General features: G+C 35.5%; 1 protein-coding gene across 1 annotated transcript in view; it reads right to left on the bottom strand.

The window, feature by feature from the left end:
• Positions 1 to 19,654, bottom strand: part of DSG3 (desmoglein 3) — a 33,023-nt gene extending 13,369 nt beyond the window's left edge. The window contains exons 1-10 of the mRNA XM_025996919.2: positions 19,476 to 19,654; positions 9,154 to 9,189; positions 8,511 to 8,639; positions 7,257 to 7,412; positions 6,660 to 6,804; positions 5,768 to 5,934; positions 4,778 to 4,906; positions 4,325 to 4,510; positions 1,521 to 1,792; positions 755 to 894 (exon numbers count right to left, since the gene is read on the bottom strand). Of these exons, the coding sequence (XP_025852704.1) occupies positions 755 to 894; positions 1,521 to 1,792; positions 4,325 to 4,510; positions 4,778 to 4,906; positions 5,768 to 5,934; positions 6,660 to 6,804; positions 7,257 to 7,412; positions 8,511 to 8,639; positions 9,154 to 9,189; positions 19,476 to 19,523 (1,408 nt within the window). The 5' untranslated portion in view covers positions 19,524 to 19,654. The remainder of the gene's footprint in view (positions 1 to 754; positions 895 to 1,520; positions 1,793 to 4,324; positions 4,511 to 4,777; positions 4,907 to 5,767; positions 5,935 to 6,659; positions 6,805 to 7,256; positions 7,413 to 8,510; positions 8,640 to 9,153; positions 9,190 to 19,475) is intronic.
• Positions 19,655 to 19,895: the final 241 nt, after the last annotated feature.

The following is a 19,895-nucleotide window of genomic DNA, read 5'->3' as shown; positions in this document are numbered from 1 at the left end:
ATTTTATTGTTCAATGATCTAGTCACATGAGGTCTCTGTAAGATAACTCACTTTATAAATAACTCACAAAGGCACCTCACATTTGAGTTGAGCTTTCCTGACATGCCCTCTGTATCAATTTTTATCCCTCCATGTCTCAAACCCAGAAATTTCTTTGGATCTAAAAATTTCTGCCTCAACACAGCAGACCACAGGGACTGAACATAGAATTTGATGGTATACAAACTCCACTGAGTAGTTGGAATACTCAGCCTTCTAGATTCAGGTGCCTCAGATTTGAGACCCAAGGCCCCTAAGATAAGTAACATTATTTAGTGGTAAAAGTAATATGTTAAATAATTGGAATCATCTATTCATAAAGAAATGCCAATTAGAATGGGATTTCTTTAATAAATGATTGCAGTGTATATTTTTAAGATTTTTATTTATTTTTAAAGATTTTATTTATTCATGAGAGATACATAGAGAGAGAGAGAGAGAGAGAGAGAGAGAGAGAGAGGCAGAGACACAGGCAGAAGGAGAAGCAGGCTCTATGCAGGGAGCCCGATGTGGGACTTGATCCCAGTCTCCAGGATCAGGCCCTGGGCTGACAGGGGCGCTAAACCGCTGAGCCACCTGGGCTGCCCAAGATTTTTATTTTTTAAGTAAAGTCTACACCCAATGTGGGGTTCAAACTCATGGCCCCAAGATCAAAGAGTTGCATGTTCTACTGACCAAGCCAACCAGGCGCCCCATTTTGAGATATTTTTCTTACCATCAATGGCCAGAACCTCAGCTGTGATTGTCTTGTTAACTATGAAAGTAGAATCCCGATCAATGTTTCTGACAAATTTGATTTGAGCAGTTTTTGGATCAATGAATAGTAAACCACCATCATTACGTCCCATGACATACCTGTTTTATGACAGAAAAAATATAGTATTCTTTCAAATATGAAATGTTGCCTATTTAATGAAAATAACTCATTTTATATTTAATGTATTTATATGTGATTTAAGATACTGAAATACATTCTTCCAAACAGTGGCAGAAAATTAGTATATTAACACAAACAAGCAATATTTCATAATCCTTAAGTATTAGCCTCGTTTTTCAGTTTTTTCTACTCTGTGCAGTAAAGTAATTGTGTTCTTGCTCTTACAGCAACTACTTTGCATGATGTTCTTATATTTGGGGCGTATATGTTTTGTACATGCTGTTTCATTTGATTGCACCATGATCTTCTGGGAACTACTCTTTTTAAAGACTCAATTGAAAGTTTCTGTGAAATATTTTCCTGATTTCTCTCCAAAGGCTAAGGTATTCTTTTCTTCATTTCCACTTTAACTTAGGCTTGTTATCTTTGCTCATAGCACGGTATGTTCCAATGATTTGGCTATATGTCTTTTCTTGAATTAGCCAGTTTCTTGAGTTGGCCACTTTGTATCTCATTTTATTTTTGGCATATAATAGTTTAGGTATTTTTTTGTAGTAGCTTATAAATTAAAACTACATCAATAAATATGTAAAAACAGTCTTACTTGACATATGAGGCAGCTTTGTTAGTGTCTTCATCAATGGCTTGATATGTTCCCAGGACATAATTGACCAGTTTTTTACTACTTATGCCTTTCTGCACAGTGAATGTCTTGGAAGCAGGATGGAATGCAATTCCTTCTTTCACATTGACTACTTGAATCGTGACTGGTGTTGACTTCACTTGATACTGAGAAATTACTGATTGGTGAAATTCAGCTTTGTTTTTGACAGCAATACTAAATTGTACACTTTGTAGTTGTTCATAATCTAGAGCCTAGAGTAAAAAATAAAAATTAGAAGGAAAGAAGTATCACAGAGATACAATCCAGCAAACCCACTAAAGGACAAGAGAACTCTATGTTCTATGTTATGAATTACTCTTTTTATTTCTATATAGCAAGATAGCTTCAGAAATCATTGTAATGTTGAAATGGAGAAATCATTAATATTCTTAACTCATAAGATCTCATAACCAATATTTGCAAAATAGGATACCTCTTTTCAGACTACTAAAACATCATTAAATTTCTTTCAGCTATGTGGTACAATGGAAAGAATCCCAAATTTGCTGTGGTAGCATGGTTTGAGTCCTGGTTCTGCTGCCTAATAGCTGTGTGATTCATGGCATGATATTTAATTTCTCTGATTCTCAAATTTTCACTTCTGAAAAAACCCCAAAACTTTATCTCATCAGATCGTGGTGAGGACTGCACAAATTTAGTCCCATAATACATTCCTACAAATGACACTTATAGCCATTCCCAGATTAGCTACTGAATTCATGTGTAATAGTATCTTTCCCAACTGGAAATTCCTAGGTGGCAAAGGCAAATTGTTGTAATAAATTTGGTTGACAAATATGTCTCTGCAAAGCAGTGGGGAGTGATCCACCAACTCTTTGTAGAACCATTTTCAGATGGTCTTACATGCTAACTATTTGTTTGACCCTCTAATTGAGGAGGCCCAAATCAAGGCCTGAGAAATTCCAGGAGAACTCTTTTCTTTAACTAATATATTTTTTGAAAGTGATGAGATAAGGAAATGTTCATTTGGGTCATATTTATATCTTACTGAAAATAATTAAAGTAAGAGATCTGGATTTGAGTTTTAGGTTTGCAGTGACTAGTTTTGTGGGCCCAAGCGCTCCTCAGTGGAGGGGAAGAGAAAGAGTAAGTGAATGAAAAAGTGTAAACAAGTAAGTATAATAGACGCGGTAAGTGACAGAAGAAATTAGAGTCTATGTGCAAAAATGAGTCAATACTTGTACTGGGGACAGTTAGGACACCTGAGAGGTTTCAGGTGAGCTGAGTGTTGAAGGATGAAAAGTATGCAGGCAAAGGTGAAATATTTGCAAATGCCCAGAGTTGTAGAAGGTGACAGAGAGCTGGTTGCAGATGGTGAGTGAGGGCTTGTATATAATTCTGAGGAGTCTGGAGGTCATCTTCAAGCCCAGCAGCTGGTCATCAATCCTGGCTGCAGTTAGAGTTCTCTGCAGAACCTTTAAGACCTGCCACTGCCTGGGCTACCCCACAGTTCCTACATTTCCACTGGCAAGGAAAATTTGCTGGTGATACAAGTGAATAGTAAGAGTTGAGGGCTACTTCCACAGCTGATGGAGAACAAGGAAAGGTTTTAAAGAACAGAGTAATCCACATAGGTTTTAAGAAAAACATGGCAATAGATTGGTGGTAGTAGAAGAATGAAGCAGAGTAGAAGCAGAAGGTAAGGACATCTATCAGGAGAGATTACAGTCATCTGAGAATAAGGAGACAAGACTAGATAGATTGTAGGCCACAGGAAGGAAGACCAGGGCCAGACTTTAAGGACAATTTCTAGGGCAGAATTGGATGACTGGCTGTTGTGCCAGTGTTATGATTGAAGGGTAAGGCCCAAGTTGCTGGTTTGAACAACTAGATGACTCCAAGACAGGAGAGAGAGAAGACACCATCTTCAGGGATTGCTGAAAGTTTATAACAAACCCTTGCAAGTGATGGTTATAGCCCTCTTTCTGAAAAGCAGAGTAATAAGAACTGTTTGCATAGCTTCCAGTACTCAGGGACTCCAGCAATTTCTTTGTTAAGGGGATATTATGGGCTTGTTACTCTATTCGACTCAAGGAAATAAAGAAAGAAGGTCCCCTATAGTCCAGTGTCCTGTGCCAAGGAATGTTTTTAAATAGTGGTTATTTTTTCTAGTCTATACAGTGTCCAGGCAGAAATATCCTTACGTTATTCCAGATTGGGTTCTGTGTGTGTGTGTGTGTGGGGGGGTGTCTGTTAATAGGCAGGCATGTTAAGTGGAAAGTTTACTCAATTTTTATTTTTTATCTTGCAGATTTAATTATACATTCCCATTTCCCCAAAAGTTGCCCTTTCTCCCACCTTATGACTGTAATAATCCACTTAAAGCAATTTGACAAATTCACAAGCCATAATATCATGTATTCTTATGTTTTCCTAACTTCAGTTGTAGAGATTAATGAGATTAAGTCAAGAAATGTGTTTTGTGTTCTTGTGCTTAAAGCAACCACATCTATAAATATATGCATATTAGTGTATTTGTGTTTATTATAGAACGTATGGTGGCTTAGAAGGAAATAAATCAACATGTTTTTAAAAAGCTGTCCTTAAGTAGTAGGGCTATGTGTGTGTCTTTAAAAAATTCTATCTACTTTTATGTGTTTTCTAAGTTTTCTATAAAGTAGTGGTATTACTATTAATATGTGAATAAAGTTTATTTGTAGAAATGATAGTTTGGACTAATATGGAATATTTTTTTACCACTGAAGGGAAACAGACGTTATTACCTTAACCACTTTCAGAATGCCTTCATTAGTTCTGGGATCAGTTTGTATTTCAAACCAATTCCCTTCATTTCCAGAAGTAAAGAAATACACTGCAAGCCAATTATCTGTGAATTCTTCATCCCAATCTATAACTTGAAATCGAAGCAACTCAGAACTTAAAGTATTTTCCTTAATATGTGCTGAATACTAAAAACGAGAGAAGCAGAATTTAAGAGTTAGTGTCAGGTTTTATCTAAAAAGGTTATATTTATTCTGAATAGCATTAATCATTAATTCTCAAATTATGTGTTGTCTCTTGCTGGTTACTAAATTCTTGTATTTTACATAAGCTTATTTTTTAAGAAAAGTGCAGAGAACTTAAATAGAAGCCAGTAAGCAAATACCAAATTAGAATGGCAAAACATGAAATAAAAAGATGCATTTAAATTATTCTTTAAGGAGGGCAAGGTATACCTGAGATTCTTTGAACATTGGGAAATTATCATTAACATCTTTCACTTTGATACTACATTCACACTGAGTTGATAGTCCTTCTCCATCTTTGTCTGCACCACTCACAACCAGACGATAGCTGCTAACTTGCTAAATTTGGAGAAAAATAAAGAAAAATAATTAATCTCCAGTGCCAAGAATACAAATAACTATCTGCTTGTTATGTGTAAAGAGGTGGAAGTATTCGAGCTCATGGTTTTATTCTCTAGAATAATCACATGAGTTGTTCATTGTCCATCATAGAGGAGGCATATGGGGCTCAGGATAGTTGTTTTTTATGGGGCCAGAACAGGTTTCTCTTTTGTGAGCTTCTTAGGGCAAGAAAGTACACTTGAAGCAAAACGGGCAGCTTATTTGAGAGAAGTTCACTTATGGAACTTTCCTATTGGTCTATTTGAAGAATCATTTGCAAGGAAGTAATATAAAGTCTGAAGGTATTGTGTGGTGATAAAGATGGTGGTGGTGGTGATGGTAATTATGGTGGTAGGGCGATGGGAAAGAGAGAAAGAGGATTCTTTAGTGTTCTGGGAGCAGGGTCAAATTAAATCTAGTCAGAAGAAAAAGTGTAATATCAGAGAAGGTTTTATTCCAGAAAGAAATTTCTTCTGTCATCTGAAAAATTTATTTTTCCTCCACCATATAAGGAATCTGTCAATGTATGCCAACATGTGATGCCTCCTTTTACTCTCCAGTTTACCTCCCACTGATATGCTGATACTTGTTTGTTTAGTGTACAATTGATTATACGATTCTGAGGTTCACATCTCACCCCATCAGAATTCTATTGAAATGCAAACAGTTTCCCTAGACTGGCCTGGGTGAATTTAGAGAAATTCTTTTCCTTTATCCTTTCATTTGCAGGTAAAATGGGGTCAACTTTCTGGGCATTTCTTACAATTACTTTTTTTTTTTTTTTTTAACTATTGAATGTTCCCAAATGCCTTGCTTTACCTCTCGATCAAGAGAATTGGTCAAAGTACGGACTTCCCCAGTGTGTCTGCTTAGGAGGAACATGGGTGTGCCTGCAGGTTCCTGAGAGACAATTTTGAAGGCAATTTTAGAATTCAGGTGGTTTGGTTCATCTGCGTCTGTGGCATTTAATATCATCACCAGTGAGTCTAGAAATTCAGAAAAAGCTCATTAAAACATATGTAAGAATTGACATTCTTTTCACATTAAATATTCAACACAATTTCAAATTGACCTTTGTTTTTTAAAATTTTAAATATATCTGTGTGCTCAAAAATGAATTATATGTATTTGCAATATCTCTTATTGTCTCTCTTTATCAGATGGAACTGTTCTGCCTTCCATAGAATCTTCCTGCTGCCCTTAAGCCATGGTTGTGTTGGAGTGGAGACTATTTTCTCTTTATTTCTTCCCTGGATGGATGGCATTGTCATTTTCCCCTTTCCACAAATAATCCAAGTAATTGTATCTCTGTCCTTTATAATCTAAAAAAATCTAGCTGATGCATCCAGGCTGCTTAAGGCCACCCCCTTTAGCTTTATGACAACCAGGTACTCATGTGATACACACACACACACACACACACACACACACACAAACACACACACACACAAAATAAGATACTATTGACTCGATAACAGGGCCGCAACCTAGAAATATGGTAGCAGTGGATAATTAGCTCAGGAAGGAAGGAAGACCCAGGTTATTTTGATGAATTTTAGAAAAGAAGACCCAAGTTATATTGATAAATTTTTCTGCAAAGCTACTGAGGAAACTAAGAGAATAAATTAGCTTATAAAAATGATATACTAGAGTGAGTCCTGTATTTTAAAATAAAAAAAATAGAAGTGGTAGATACTGTAAAAAGACTTACTTGAAGCACTATTTTCTTCAATTTCACCCATGAATATACTTTGTGAAAATACTGGAGCATTGTCATTGACATCTAAAATTTTAACTGTTAATATAAGTGGTTTCTCTACATCTTGTCCTAGGACATTTAGAGCATGACACGTAATCTAGAAAAAAGAGGAAAATGTTACTTATTTACTCTATAAACAGTTTGCATACTACTAAAATTTGTAGAAATGAGGCCTCTACTGGCATGTATAGACTTTTTTGAGCACAGAAGAAAATGGTTCCCCAAAAAGTAGACAAAAGGAAGAAAAGATGGCCACACTGGGCAGGCCAGTTAGGCAAGCTGTCCTTTCTTCCAGACTGGTACTGTCTTTTGGCAAGGTGAAGATCTTTTGCAGGAAACATGTTGGATTTTAGTGCCTACCCATGCACACTCGTTCAGGGGCACAACCATAAGTGAAGTCTCTTTATAAAAGGGATGAACATTGTTATTTGTTGGTGGATTGATTCATGTACTGATCTCTCTTCTAAATTAATCAGTTAGAAGAGTATCACATTCTAAAGTCACCAGCCATGAAGGTAAGGGTGCTGAATATTGAGGACACAAACTTACCTGGAAGCTTGGAGTTTCCTCACGATCAACTATGGCTGTTATGTTTATTTCTCCAGTGTTTTTGTCAACAACAAAGATTCCAAAAGGGGGTTGATCAATTCCCATTCCAGAAATTCGATAGGTAATTTTCTGAGTTGCTTGGAAATCTGAAGTAATCTGCAGCCCCAAATACCCAAAATGTGAATGTGATCATCAATCAGACCTTTTCCTTCCCCTTTTCTCCACCTTCATAGTCTTTTTTTTTTTTTTAAGATCTTATTTATTTATTCATGAAAGGCACAGAGAGAGAGAGAGAGAGAGAGAGAGGCAAAGACACAGGCAGGGGGAGAAGCAGGCTCCCTGTGGGGAGCCTGATACAGGACTAGATCGCAGAACCCTGGGATTAAACTTGAGCTGAAGGCAGATGCTCAACCACTGAGCCACCAAGGTGCCCCTCCACCTTCACAGTCTTAAGTTTTCTGTTTATTTTATGTACTCTTTCTGACACTATGGTGTTTACTCTTTGCTTTGAGGAATACTAGGAATGTGAAATATTTCAAACTGTATTGACCAACCAGTATGGACCAATATGCATTAATCATTTTGGCTTTGGAATGTTTGTTCAGATTGTGGCCACCATGGTGATGTGAAAAAGGTGGAGAGAAAGTCATGGATACTTAATATTGACAAGACTACTTCTAAATGCTCCTTTCTTTAACAAAGAATATTTTTTTAAAAAAGACATTTATTTTAGTTTAAATAGGGGGAGCTGGAGAGAAATAGAAGAGAGGGATTATACAGTAAGTGTTAAAATATGTATTAAAATAAAATTGCTTATTATTAATTATTTTATTATTATAATTTTAAGCTTTTTAATATGGAAAATTTCAAATATATGTAAACTTAGAATAGTATAATTAACCTGATATATCTCATCACCCAGTTTTAATAATTATGAATACATGGACCCCTGCAACCGTTTATCTTATTGTCTTATCCATATATTTTTTTCTATTTGTTTGCTGGAATACAAATCTAAATAAGGATTGAAATTGGTCCACATATCTTTTAATTATTTTTTATTACTCTGGAAGCCATAGTGCTTTCATTTCACTCTATATTATTATTATTGTATTTTTTTGGTTGAAGATATCAGGTCATTTATTCTATGGACTCCCCAGGATGCATTTTGATAAATGGAGTTGCCATATCATTTTAATTTACATTTATTATGTTTATTCCAAAACCTCACATTGCCCTTGTGATTTGACTTACTTTGGCAATTGGATTTCTTCTGGAATTGTCTTCCCTTTCTCTGCAGGGTTTCGCAAATTTCACCCATTCACGTTTGTATCTCCTTCTGCCTTGTATTGCAGTGTCATCTTCTCCATGTTGACCCTTTGTCTTATGTAAAAGGGCATCTCATTTTATTATGCACATTGTTGGAAATTTTTGCTTCAAGTATTGCTTATCAACACCTAGGTTGAGGAGCCCCCCTGTATTTCATGGTATCTAGGACTATTGAATGTCTATTTTGCTTGGCATCATACTTCATCAAGCAAAGAAGAAAAACATTAAATATCTAAAACAATTACAGAATCATATGATATTTAATATTGGCATTTAATTGTATTTTATATTTCCTTTATATATTCCATAATATCTCACTGCTCTGGGCACCTAGGACCTGCTTACTTAAAACTTGTTGATTTGTTTAAAATAAGAAGAAAGAATGCATGAGATAAAGTACAATAATGATATTTATACATTCTTGGTATTTAAAATTGGGTTAATTTTAATTTTATTTTCACAATTACTTAATAGTTTTAAACATTAAATATTTATTTTTCCCCAATACAATTTTAATTTTTTGAACTTAACTATTATTTTAGTTACAAAAAACTTTTTCATACGTTACCTCTATTCTCAATTCTCCATGAACCAGTATGAGCACCTGTAGACATTTAAATAAGTCAAGTTAAATGTGAATTCTTCAAATAAGTAACTGTATAAGATAATTCTGTTCATACTGTAGTTTGTTTCTATTTAAAAAGAAGTGGATTTGGAGAAGTATTCAAAGGGTAAAATCTTCCCAGGAAAAAGAAAATACTCTCAATATAAGCAAGTTCTTCCAGTTTTTTAAGTCTGACTCAGAATTTTAATGATATACAAAAGAATCTATTGAATTCTGCAAAACTGTACCTAACAGCCAATTACAGCTACTAGATATTTCTTACCTGGCTATTCTATAAAGACTTTCCAGAAACTACGGGAGATAACTACTTTCAGAAACAGTGGTGAGCTTCATTGTGGTAAGATATTAGTTAGCTGCACTTTCTTAGTTGTTTGACACCGTAGAGGATGAAACAGAACTAGTGAGATTTAGAGAGTAGAACACAAATGATGGGGAGATGCTATTCCAATCACAAGTACTGTTTACTGTGGGATGCGGACCTGCTAATCTCTGCCCTATTTTTTTTTAATATTTTATATATTTATTCATGGGAGAGAGAGAGAGAGAGAGAGAGAGAGAGAGAGAGAGGCAGAGACACAGGCAGAGGGAGAAGCAGGCTCCATGCAGGGAGCCTGACATGAGACTTGATCCTGGGTCTCTAGGATCACACCCTGGGCTGAAGGCGGCGCTAAACTGCGGAGCCACCCAGGCTGCCCTATTATTTCAACTTACATGTTGAGCTTAATTTTTACACTGATCTGAAAAAATTAAATCAGGATAAAATGAAGTTAGGCCATCTACGGTCTTTACTTTCTCAAGAACATATGGGACCTTCATTTGTGTTGCTTTCCACCTTGTTTTCTACCTGGAATACATTTTTTTTTTTTTTTTGACTATAGTTGACATACAGTGTTATATTAGTTTCAGCTGAGTGATTTGACAAGCGTATACATTATGCTATGTTCGCCACAAGCACAGCTGCCATCTGTCTTGTTATATTGCTCTTACAATATTATTGACTATTGACTATTATTCACTATTCTTTATGCTGTGCCTTTTATGCCTGTAACTTATTCATTCCATACCTGGAAGCCTATATTATCTCTCACTCACTTTCACTCATTTTGCTTAACCCCTTACTATTCTCCCCTCTGGCAACCATCAGTCTGTATTGAAAGGTCTGATTCCACTTTCTTTTCTATTTTTTCTTTTCTTTTCTTTTCTTTTCTTTTCTTTTCTTTTCTTTTCTTTTCTTTTCTTTTCTTTTCTTTCTTTTCTTTTCTTTTCTTTTCTTTTCTTTTCTTTCTCTTCTTTTCTTTTATTTCTTTCTTTTCTTTTCTTTTCTTTCTTTTTTTCTTTTCTTTCTTTGCTTTTCTTTTCTTTCTTTTCTTTTTCTTTTGGATTCCACTTATGAGTGGAATTGTAGGGTATTCGGCTTTCTCAGTCTGACTTATTTCACTTAGCATAATACCCTCTAGGTCCATCTGTGTTGTCTCAGATAGCATGAGCTCATCCTTTTTCATGGATATGTAATATTCCATTACATTGTCCTTATCCATTCATCTATTGATGGACACTTAAGTTGACTCCATATGTTGGTTATTATAAATGATGTTGAAATAAGCATGGGGATGCATATGTCTTTATGACTAAGTGTTTTTGAGTAGATATCCAATAGTGGAATTATTGGCTTATATGGTAATTCTATTTTTAATTTTTTGAGGAACCTCCATGCTGTTTTCCACAGAGGCTGTACCGATTTCAATTCACACCACCAGTATACAAGGGTTTTTTCCCCACACATCCTTGTAAACACTTTTTATTTCTTGTCATTTTGAGTTTAGCCATTCAAACTGGTAAGGTGATACCTCCCCTTTACCCACTTAAATATTTCTCATTTTTTAAGATCAGTTCAAGTTCCAACAATTGCCATGAAGCTGTCCTTACTCGTCTTTTTTTTCCCTTTTTTAAAATTTTTTAAAGATTTTATTTTTTATAATTTATTCATGAGAGACACAGAGGGAGAGAGAGAGGCAGAGACACAGGCAGAGGGAGAAGCAGGTCCCATGCAGGGAGCCCGATGTGGTACTCGATCCTGGGTCTCCAGGATCATGCCCTGGGCTGCAGGCATTGCTAAACCACTGTGCCACCGGGGCTGCCCCTTACTTGTCTTCTTTTCTGAGTTTTTTCAACACATATTTTGTACCATGCAGTTTAACCCATAAGGGTTTACCACAGTTTACTATTTCTTATTGTTTTATATGCATTATGATGTTAAGCCAAGAGAATTGTAAGCTTTCCAAATCAGTATGTATATGTTATTTGTTTCTTGTAATTGATATAACCTTTTCCTCAGCAGATATTTAATAAATATTTGCTGACCTACTGATTATCTGATGTGAGGAGAATCTGGTAGGGAAAAGATTGTGAAAAATAAATCAGAAGAAAAAGAATTAGAGTAATATTAGTAGCTAAAGTTTATTATGATTTTTGTATCAGTTGCTGTTTATAGACCTTTAAATTTATTATCTCATTTAATACTTATAGTACCCATCTGTTGGAGATACTACTATTATAGACTATTCTATGGATGAAGAAATGGAAGCCAGGGATAGACTCTAAGATTATGCATGAGATCCACGAAAGTAGTGCTAGCTAGTCTAGGGTAGCTCTTTTTCATCTCTAGAATGGGATAGTCCCTAGAATGGGATAGGAGTAGTCCCACATCCAGTCCCTTCTGGGAAATTTGTAAAGTGAATTAGGTGACTCAAAGATATCATTATAAGTTTTAAAGATGATTTTTATTGATTATTTTTGGAAAACAATATATATAAAAATGAGTGATTTGTCTGTTATGGTATCTCATAGCATATATGTATGTATATGTAGTTTCTCTCTATATATATATACACACACATATATATAACAGGTTTTTTAAAATTAAAATGTAAAATCCCCAAAACATTCTAATAAGCTTTATATTTCAGGACAAATTCCTTTATTGAACAAAAATGATATATATTTAATTACTTAGAAATTACTATTTAATTTTGGACAATCCAATTTTCAATAATTGATTTAAGAGTAAACTCAATTAATTTAGAAAGCTAAGCCTCATATCATGATAGAAATGCTAAGGAAAACAAATACTAGATATTCTCAACAAATTGGGTATTCTTAAATGTAAATGCCTATTTTAAATGCTGTGCAGGATATAGTCAAATGTAGTAATTCAGAATTGGCTACCAGATCTTAAATACCAGTCCCACCACTTACTGGTTGTATAATTTAGGAACATTACTTAATCTTTCAATTTCCCAGTCTGTAAAATAGGGATAATAATTCTACTTACCTTATAGGTTTGTTGTGAAGATTAAGTGAATTAATAGGTCTAAAGCACATAGATGAACACTAGTTCACAGTAAGTGCTTAATAAGTGTTAATCACTTCTGTCACGAAACTTTCATGTATGTGCTTCCAAAGTGAGCCCTGTCACCAAACTTTAAAAAAAGATATGAGAGTCACTTTAATATGAAGTGGCCTTTTATTATTATTATTCACATCAAGGCACATCAGAAAGAGTCAAGAACCAGCATTCTACTGTACAGTTGTGTGGGTTCCTCCGTGCACAACTTTAGGGGGGTACTGTTGACATTGTAGTTTATGTGAATGTATCTTCTGGAGTTTTGCAGTATTTAACAGCCTCATCAGCTGTGCAGTGGCCGTATAAGAAAAATGTGCATATTAGTGGGTTCAATTATTCATAGTATAATTATGGACAGTAACCAGTTATCCATATAATTTTCTTGTGATGAACTTCCCAAAACAAGTCCTTACCTTAGGCTATCAGCCTGACTCTTAACTGGAAATGAAGAGCCAAAGGCTAGGAGGTTTATGAGAAACCACATGGGACACTAAATGTTCTGGCTCCAAATGAAAACCGGTTTCAGGTATTAAGCAATTGGGAGTGGTAATTGGAAGATGTAATTATATCTTTCCTGACATTTGCTCAATCAGGCAAGACTGGCCAGAATTGCTTGTCAAGTTTATTCTGAATTTAGAATCTTAACATTTGGAGAAATTCAGGAGCACGTTTATTTTCACATATTTATTAGCCCTGGAAACTGAATTGTTTCATCAATCGAGAGGAGGAAAGATACCGCAAGATACCCTTCTATAATAATTTGGGCCATTTACATTTTTCACAGAACTAGAACAAAGACTCTTGAAATTTTTTTGAAACCTCACAAGACCCCAAATAGCCAAAGCAATCTTGAAAAAGAACAAACCTGGAGGTATCACATTCCCTGACTTCAAACTGTACTACCAAACTATAGTAAACAGTATAGTAGTGGCATAAAAATAGATACATAGATCAATTGAATAGAGCCCAGAAACAAACCCACACATATATGGTCAATGAATCCATAATGAAGGAGGCAAGAAAGACAGTCTCTTTCATAAATGGTATGGGAAAAATTGGACAGCTACATGAAAAATAATGAAACTGGACCACCAACTTACACCATATGCAAAAATAAATTCGAATGGATTAAAGACTTGAATGGAGAACTGAAAACGCAAAACTCCCAGAAGAAAACATAGGCAGTGAGCTCTTGACATTTATCTCAGCAATATTTTTTTTGGAGCAGTCTCCTTAGGCCAAGGGAACAAAAATTAAAATAAACAGATGGGACTACATCAAACTTAAAAGCTTTTGCACAGTGAAGGAAATCACCAATGAAATAAAAAGTCAGCCTATTGAATGGAGGAAGATATTTGCAAGTCATGTGTCTGATAAGGGATTAATACCCAATACATTATAAAGAACTTACACAACTTTGTATAAACAAAACCCCAATTAAAAAACAGGCGAAGATTTGAATAGGCATTTCCAGAGAAGACATCCAGATAGCCAACAGGCATGAAAAGATGTTCAGTATCACTAATCATCAGGGAAATACAGGCGATATCATCTCACACCTCACACATATCACATTGGCTATAACCAAAAAGATAAAAAATGACATGAGTTGGCAAGGATGTGGGGAAAAGGAAACCCCCAGTTTGGCGGGAATATAAATTGATATGGCCACTATGGAAAACAGTATAGATATTTCTCAAAAAATTAAAAATAGAAGTACTATATAATTCAGCAATTCCATTTCTGTGTATTTATCTAAGGAAAATGAAAACATCAATTCAAAGAGATAAATGTACCCCTATATTCACTGCAGCATTATTTGCAATAGCCAAGATATAGAATGTCCATCAATAGATGAATGGATATAGAAGGTGTAATATATACATATATATTACATATACATTACACACACATACATGCATGCTCATGCAATGAAATATTACTCAGCCATAAAAAGGAATGAAATCTTGCTATTTGTGACAACATAGATGGACCTAGAAGGTATTATGCTAAGTGAAATAAGTCAAACAGAGAAAAACAAGTACCATGTGATTTACTTATATATGGAATATAAAAAGCAAAACAAATAAACAGATAAAATAAAACAGACAGAGACTTATAGATACAGAAAATAACCTTTTGGTTACCAGAGAGAGGAGGGATTAGGGAACAGGTAATATAGGCAAAGGATATTTAGAGGTATAGGCTTCCGGTTATAAAATTAGTAAGTTATGGGAATATAATGCATAGCATAAGGAATATAGTCAATGATATTGTAGCAACTGTATCGTATTGGACTCATCATGAGGATAATTTTGTAATGCATAAAAATATCGAATCACTATGAGGTACACCTGAAACTAATAGGATATCATACATCAATTACACTTCAGTTAAAAAAATTGGACCATTTACTTACAATTCTTTATCAAAAATTTTCCTTTTTGTATGTTCTATAGAAGAAAGTGGTTGGAAATAGTTCTACTATGTTTAGAAAACATTCTAACACAGAACTTGATATTTAAACTACTCTTTTTCCCCAGCACTAAACCAACACTACTAATTTCTTTAAAACTTTGTGCTTTAAAAATCTTTGGATTTCAAGTATCACTATTAGTTTTGTAGTAAGTAAACTTTTACATAATATAGTAACATGAAATGAAATAGCTCATTGTCCATATGCTAATAGAAGTGTTATATGACAAACTTGCGGATTTGTGGACTGTAAAACATTGAACAATGATCTCTTTTGAGGATAGACATTTTTAAAAGGTTAAATCTCCGAAGATAAATATTTTTCCTTTTTTAAGATTTTATTTATTTAAGAGAGAGAGAGAGAGAGCGCACAAGCAGAAGGAACAGAACAGAGGGAGAGGGAAAAGCAGGCCCCCTACTGAGCAGGGAGCACCACATGAGTCTCCATCCTAAGACCTTGAGATCATGACCTGAGCTGGAGACAAACTCTGCCCAGATGCCCTGATAAGTATTTTTCAATCACAAAATTTTCCACAAAATATTTATTTTTTAATGTGTGAAATGGATCAAATATGCACAGGACACTGGTCACTATTACATTTTTTTTTTTTTTTTTTACTATATGTAGGTGTTCCCCATTCCTTCATCTTTCAAGTAATTGGACTAGACAGTTGAAATTTTGAGTAATGCTCCAAGTTTGAAAGTGTTATTTTCTCACACCCACTATTATGCAAATATAAGATATAGTTTGATATGCTCTTTCACTCAAGAAAAAATATAGATCCTCTCTTGACTTATTGAAACTGGTGGTGGTGGTTACTTAAAATAGTAAGGTAGAATTTTAAGAAGTTACCAAGAATAACCTGTATTACTAATGTAAATACTTCAAATGATAGGAGTCTTAGAAAACACTTTATATTTTCCAGAGCACTTGTTTGCACGTTGCTGCTTTTTTTAAAAAAAAAATGTATTTATTTCTTTATTTGAGAGAGAGAGAGAGAGAGAGAGAGAGAGAGAAAGAGAATGTAAGCAGGAGGAGAGGGAGAAGGAGAGAAGCAGACTCCTCACTGAGTGGAGATCCAATGTAAGGCTTGATTTCAGGTACCTGAGCTGAAACCAAGAGTCAGCTCAAGTTGGCTTAACCAACTGAGCCACCCAGGCGTCTCAACACACATGTTGCTTCTTTATTCTTACTGTGGCAGGAGGCTGTGATTATTGTCATTTGATAGTTAAGAAAATAAGGCCTGGAGTCAGTCATACAGGCATAGATTGAAGCCTGTGACTTTGCTGTCATAACTAGCTTCTCTAGGCAACCCTTCTATGGTCATAGGATGATGGAATTCCAATTCAGCACCTCTAAATATGTCTTCCAACTTTCAGACCTCACCCTTCGACAACAAAAGATGTACATTCCCACTCCACAATGCTTTTAAAAACATTGATTTTTTTCCCCTTACTACACTATTTCAAAACTTGGGGTGAGTCCCCACTTCTAAAGAAATTTCATTAGCCTTCACAGAATGTACTTTTCAATCTGTCATCTACCTTTCCAACTCATGTCCAATGCAAACTGTCATTCTAGCCAAACCAGTATGTCCGTTGCCCCTAGGCAAATGCTGTAATTGTGCTTTCCTTTGCTCATGCTGGTCTGACAACTGAGGATATCCCCCTTTGGCCCATTCATGCTAATCAAAAAACAGCTAAAATCTCACCTAGTCCATGGAGCCTTGTTTGTCAACCTCACTCTTAACTGATACTATATTACACGAACAGCATTAATGATAGACAAGCACTGTCCAATAGAAATAACAATAAGAACTATAAATGTGAGCCAAATATGTATTTTAAATGTTCTAGTATTTTTTTTTAATTTTTATTTATTTATGATAGTCACAGAGAGAGAGAGAGAGAGAGGCAGAGACACAGGCAGAGGGAGAAGCAGGCTCCATGCACCGGGAGCCCAATGTGGGATTCGATCCTGGGTCTCCAGGATCATGCCCTGGGCCAAAGGCAGGCACCAAACCGTTGCGCCACCCAGGGATCCCAATGTTCTAGTATTCATCTATTTAAAAAGCTTAAAGAGGTGAAATTCATTTTAACAACATATCTTTTATCCAATATATTCAAAATACTATCATTTTGTAGTCAACCTAACTACATTGTAGTCAACATAACTACACTGACATTTTACATTCTTTTTTTCATACAAAGTCTTCAAAATATGATGTATATTTTACACATAACAACACATTTCATCTCAGACCAACCACATTTTAAGTGGCTATTAGCCACACGTGGCCTGTGGCTGCCATACTGGACAGAACGGGTCTAGACCATTCAGTTTAATTAATTATGTATGAAGTTATATTGTTGTTTAAATAGCTTGTGTGTGTGTAAAATTTTTCTAAGGGGAGGAAAATGTCTTCCTTTTCATACTTTCCTTCATGAGTAGCATTATAGAGACACTATGGGAGGTTATAGTATAGAGAGGCTTCATCTATCTAGTTTTTAAACAATTGTGTGTCCATTGTAAGAGAGAGATCATAGGAAGCATTAGGGATATGAAGATGGATGAAACAGCCCTTAGTATAATGATGTAATGGTCACTCTAGAACCAGAGAGGTTCTTGAGAATGATCTGTGTCGAAGCAGAGAAAAGAGCTCCCCAAAGCTTGTGGTGGTCCAATTCTGTGTTCTTTTTTTTTTTTTTAATTTTTATTTATTTATTTATGATAGTCACAGAGAGAGAGAGAGAGAGAGAGAGAGAGAGAGAGAGAGAGGCAGAGACACAGACAGAGGGAGAAGCAGGCTCCATGCACCAGGAGCCTGATGTGGGACTCGATCCCGGATCTCCAGGATCGCGCCCTGGGCCAAAGGCAGGCACCAAACCGCTGCGCCACCCAGGGATCCCCAATTCTGTGTTCTTATGACACCTTCTGATACCCCCGCCACCCTTGCCATAGCTTTCCAAGTTGGTCGTTGGTTTGGACATGTGGATTATCAGGTTCTTTGAGGTTTAGTCTAGAAATTACCATCTGGAAAGGTGGGAATGTCATACAACTGTCTCATTTCTCTTTGGAATATTTTTAGCTCAAATAAAGTCATTAGACAACCAAAACAATTAGTTACATTGTTATGATGAAAATAGACTCTAACAGAAGGGAAGATAACAATTTTCTGCTTAAATGTTGTCCTGAGAGGGCAACCTGGGAAACTCTGGCTCATGAGGCAGCCTATTCTAATTTTAGACACCTTTAATTTTTAGAAAGTTCTCTCTGAAGATCTGTCTTCCTGCAACTTCTTGAAGTCCAATTATGATTTCAACTTTTTAGATGAGGAGATGAGGGAAACTGGTGCCTAGGTCAACTCAGTTTATTATGAAGTGGGAATTAGTATTAGGATTTTAAAAAAATTCACTTATGGTATATGTCACTATTTTATATCCTAATGTAACTGATAAAGTTGTGGCTTTTTTTTTTCTTCACGAAACAACATAATTAAGGAACAAACCAGTCAGCTCCTCAGATTTCACTTTTCTTTTAGATAACAGTATGTAAATTTTTCTCCTTTTTAAAAAAGATTTTATTTATTTATTTATTTGTGAGAGAGAGAGAGAACACAAGTAGGGATAGTGGCAGGCAGGGGGAAAGGATAAAGCAGGCTCTCCTCTGAGCAGGGAGTCAGATGTGGGACTTGATCCCAGGACTCTGGGATCATGACCTGAGCTGAAGGCAGACGCTTAACCCACTGAACCACACAGGTGCCCCTCAGTGAACAGAAGTGTTATTCTCCTGAAAATAAAATGGCCTCTAAAATGTTGTATGTCTTTTCTCCCCCAAAGTTGGGATATTTTTTAACGTAATGGCTGACCATAGTTTTCCTAATAATCCTGTCAACTTCCCTACAAACATTGCTTTGATTTTAATTCAAAGGTCTATTTTAAAAACATGTCAGGTATCAAGACCAGGCATGTACACTTCTTAGCCACATGCTTAAGAGATATGTAACCTTGGAAAATAGACCTGGTTCTCTTTCATGTGTTTTAGTTCGTGTTTTGGAAAGATGAATAAAAGCATTATGTTGAAGAAAGTGAAGGCCTTGTGGAAAATAGATCTAAGACCAGGATTATTTAGTTCATTAACTAAAGAAATGCTAAATACTGACTTTCAAATTCTACTTCTCTCTGGTTTATTTTTCTGTGTAAAATACAACATTAAAAAAACAGCAAAAGGAGGAGGTTGATAATCTTTATGATTTTATTCTAATATTTATTTCCACTGCAGTCCTTTTAGAATATATAATACGGATTCAGCAATCAAATATAGTATGATCAAACAAGGAAGGAAACAGAGAAAGTTGTGATGATTTGAAAAAAAAATTGGACTTACCATTAAAATGGCCAGAGCCCCTGATGTTCTGAACAGGAGCCAAGTCATTTTCTCTGATTTCCCTGCTGGACGAATCCAAGGAAGCTGCTGCTTGGATCCTTCCAACTGTCTGCATATGTCTAAGAAAAGCCCTTTGCTAGCGACTCTGCCTCTTGGAGTCTATAGATGGTCTGTTATGCGACTCCTCCCCACCCTAAACCAAGGATTGGTCTCACCAGAAACGCTTGCATCACTTTTGCTCGCAGGTAAAAATTTAGACACACCTCAATTCCAAAAGCAATGAAATCCTTTGTTGGAGGCTGAAAGAAAAGTTCACAGGCTGAAGACAAAGTTTAATAGGAAGGTCCCAGATGAATAATAAATTAATCATGGTGTGGAAGTGCAAAAGCCAGTCCTGACCACACTGAAAAAGAATCCAGT

This window comes from Vulpes vulpes, chromosome 13 (assembly GCF_048418805.1).
Source record: "Vulpes vulpes isolate BD-2025 chromosome 13, VulVul3, whole genome shotgun sequence".
Classification (NCBI taxonomy): Eukaryota; Metazoa; Chordata; class Mammalia; order Carnivora; family Canidae; genus Vulpes; species Vulpes vulpes.
The sequence above is the reverse complement of the archived record's forward strand: the minus strand, read 5'-3'. Positions and strand labels throughout refer to the sequence as shown.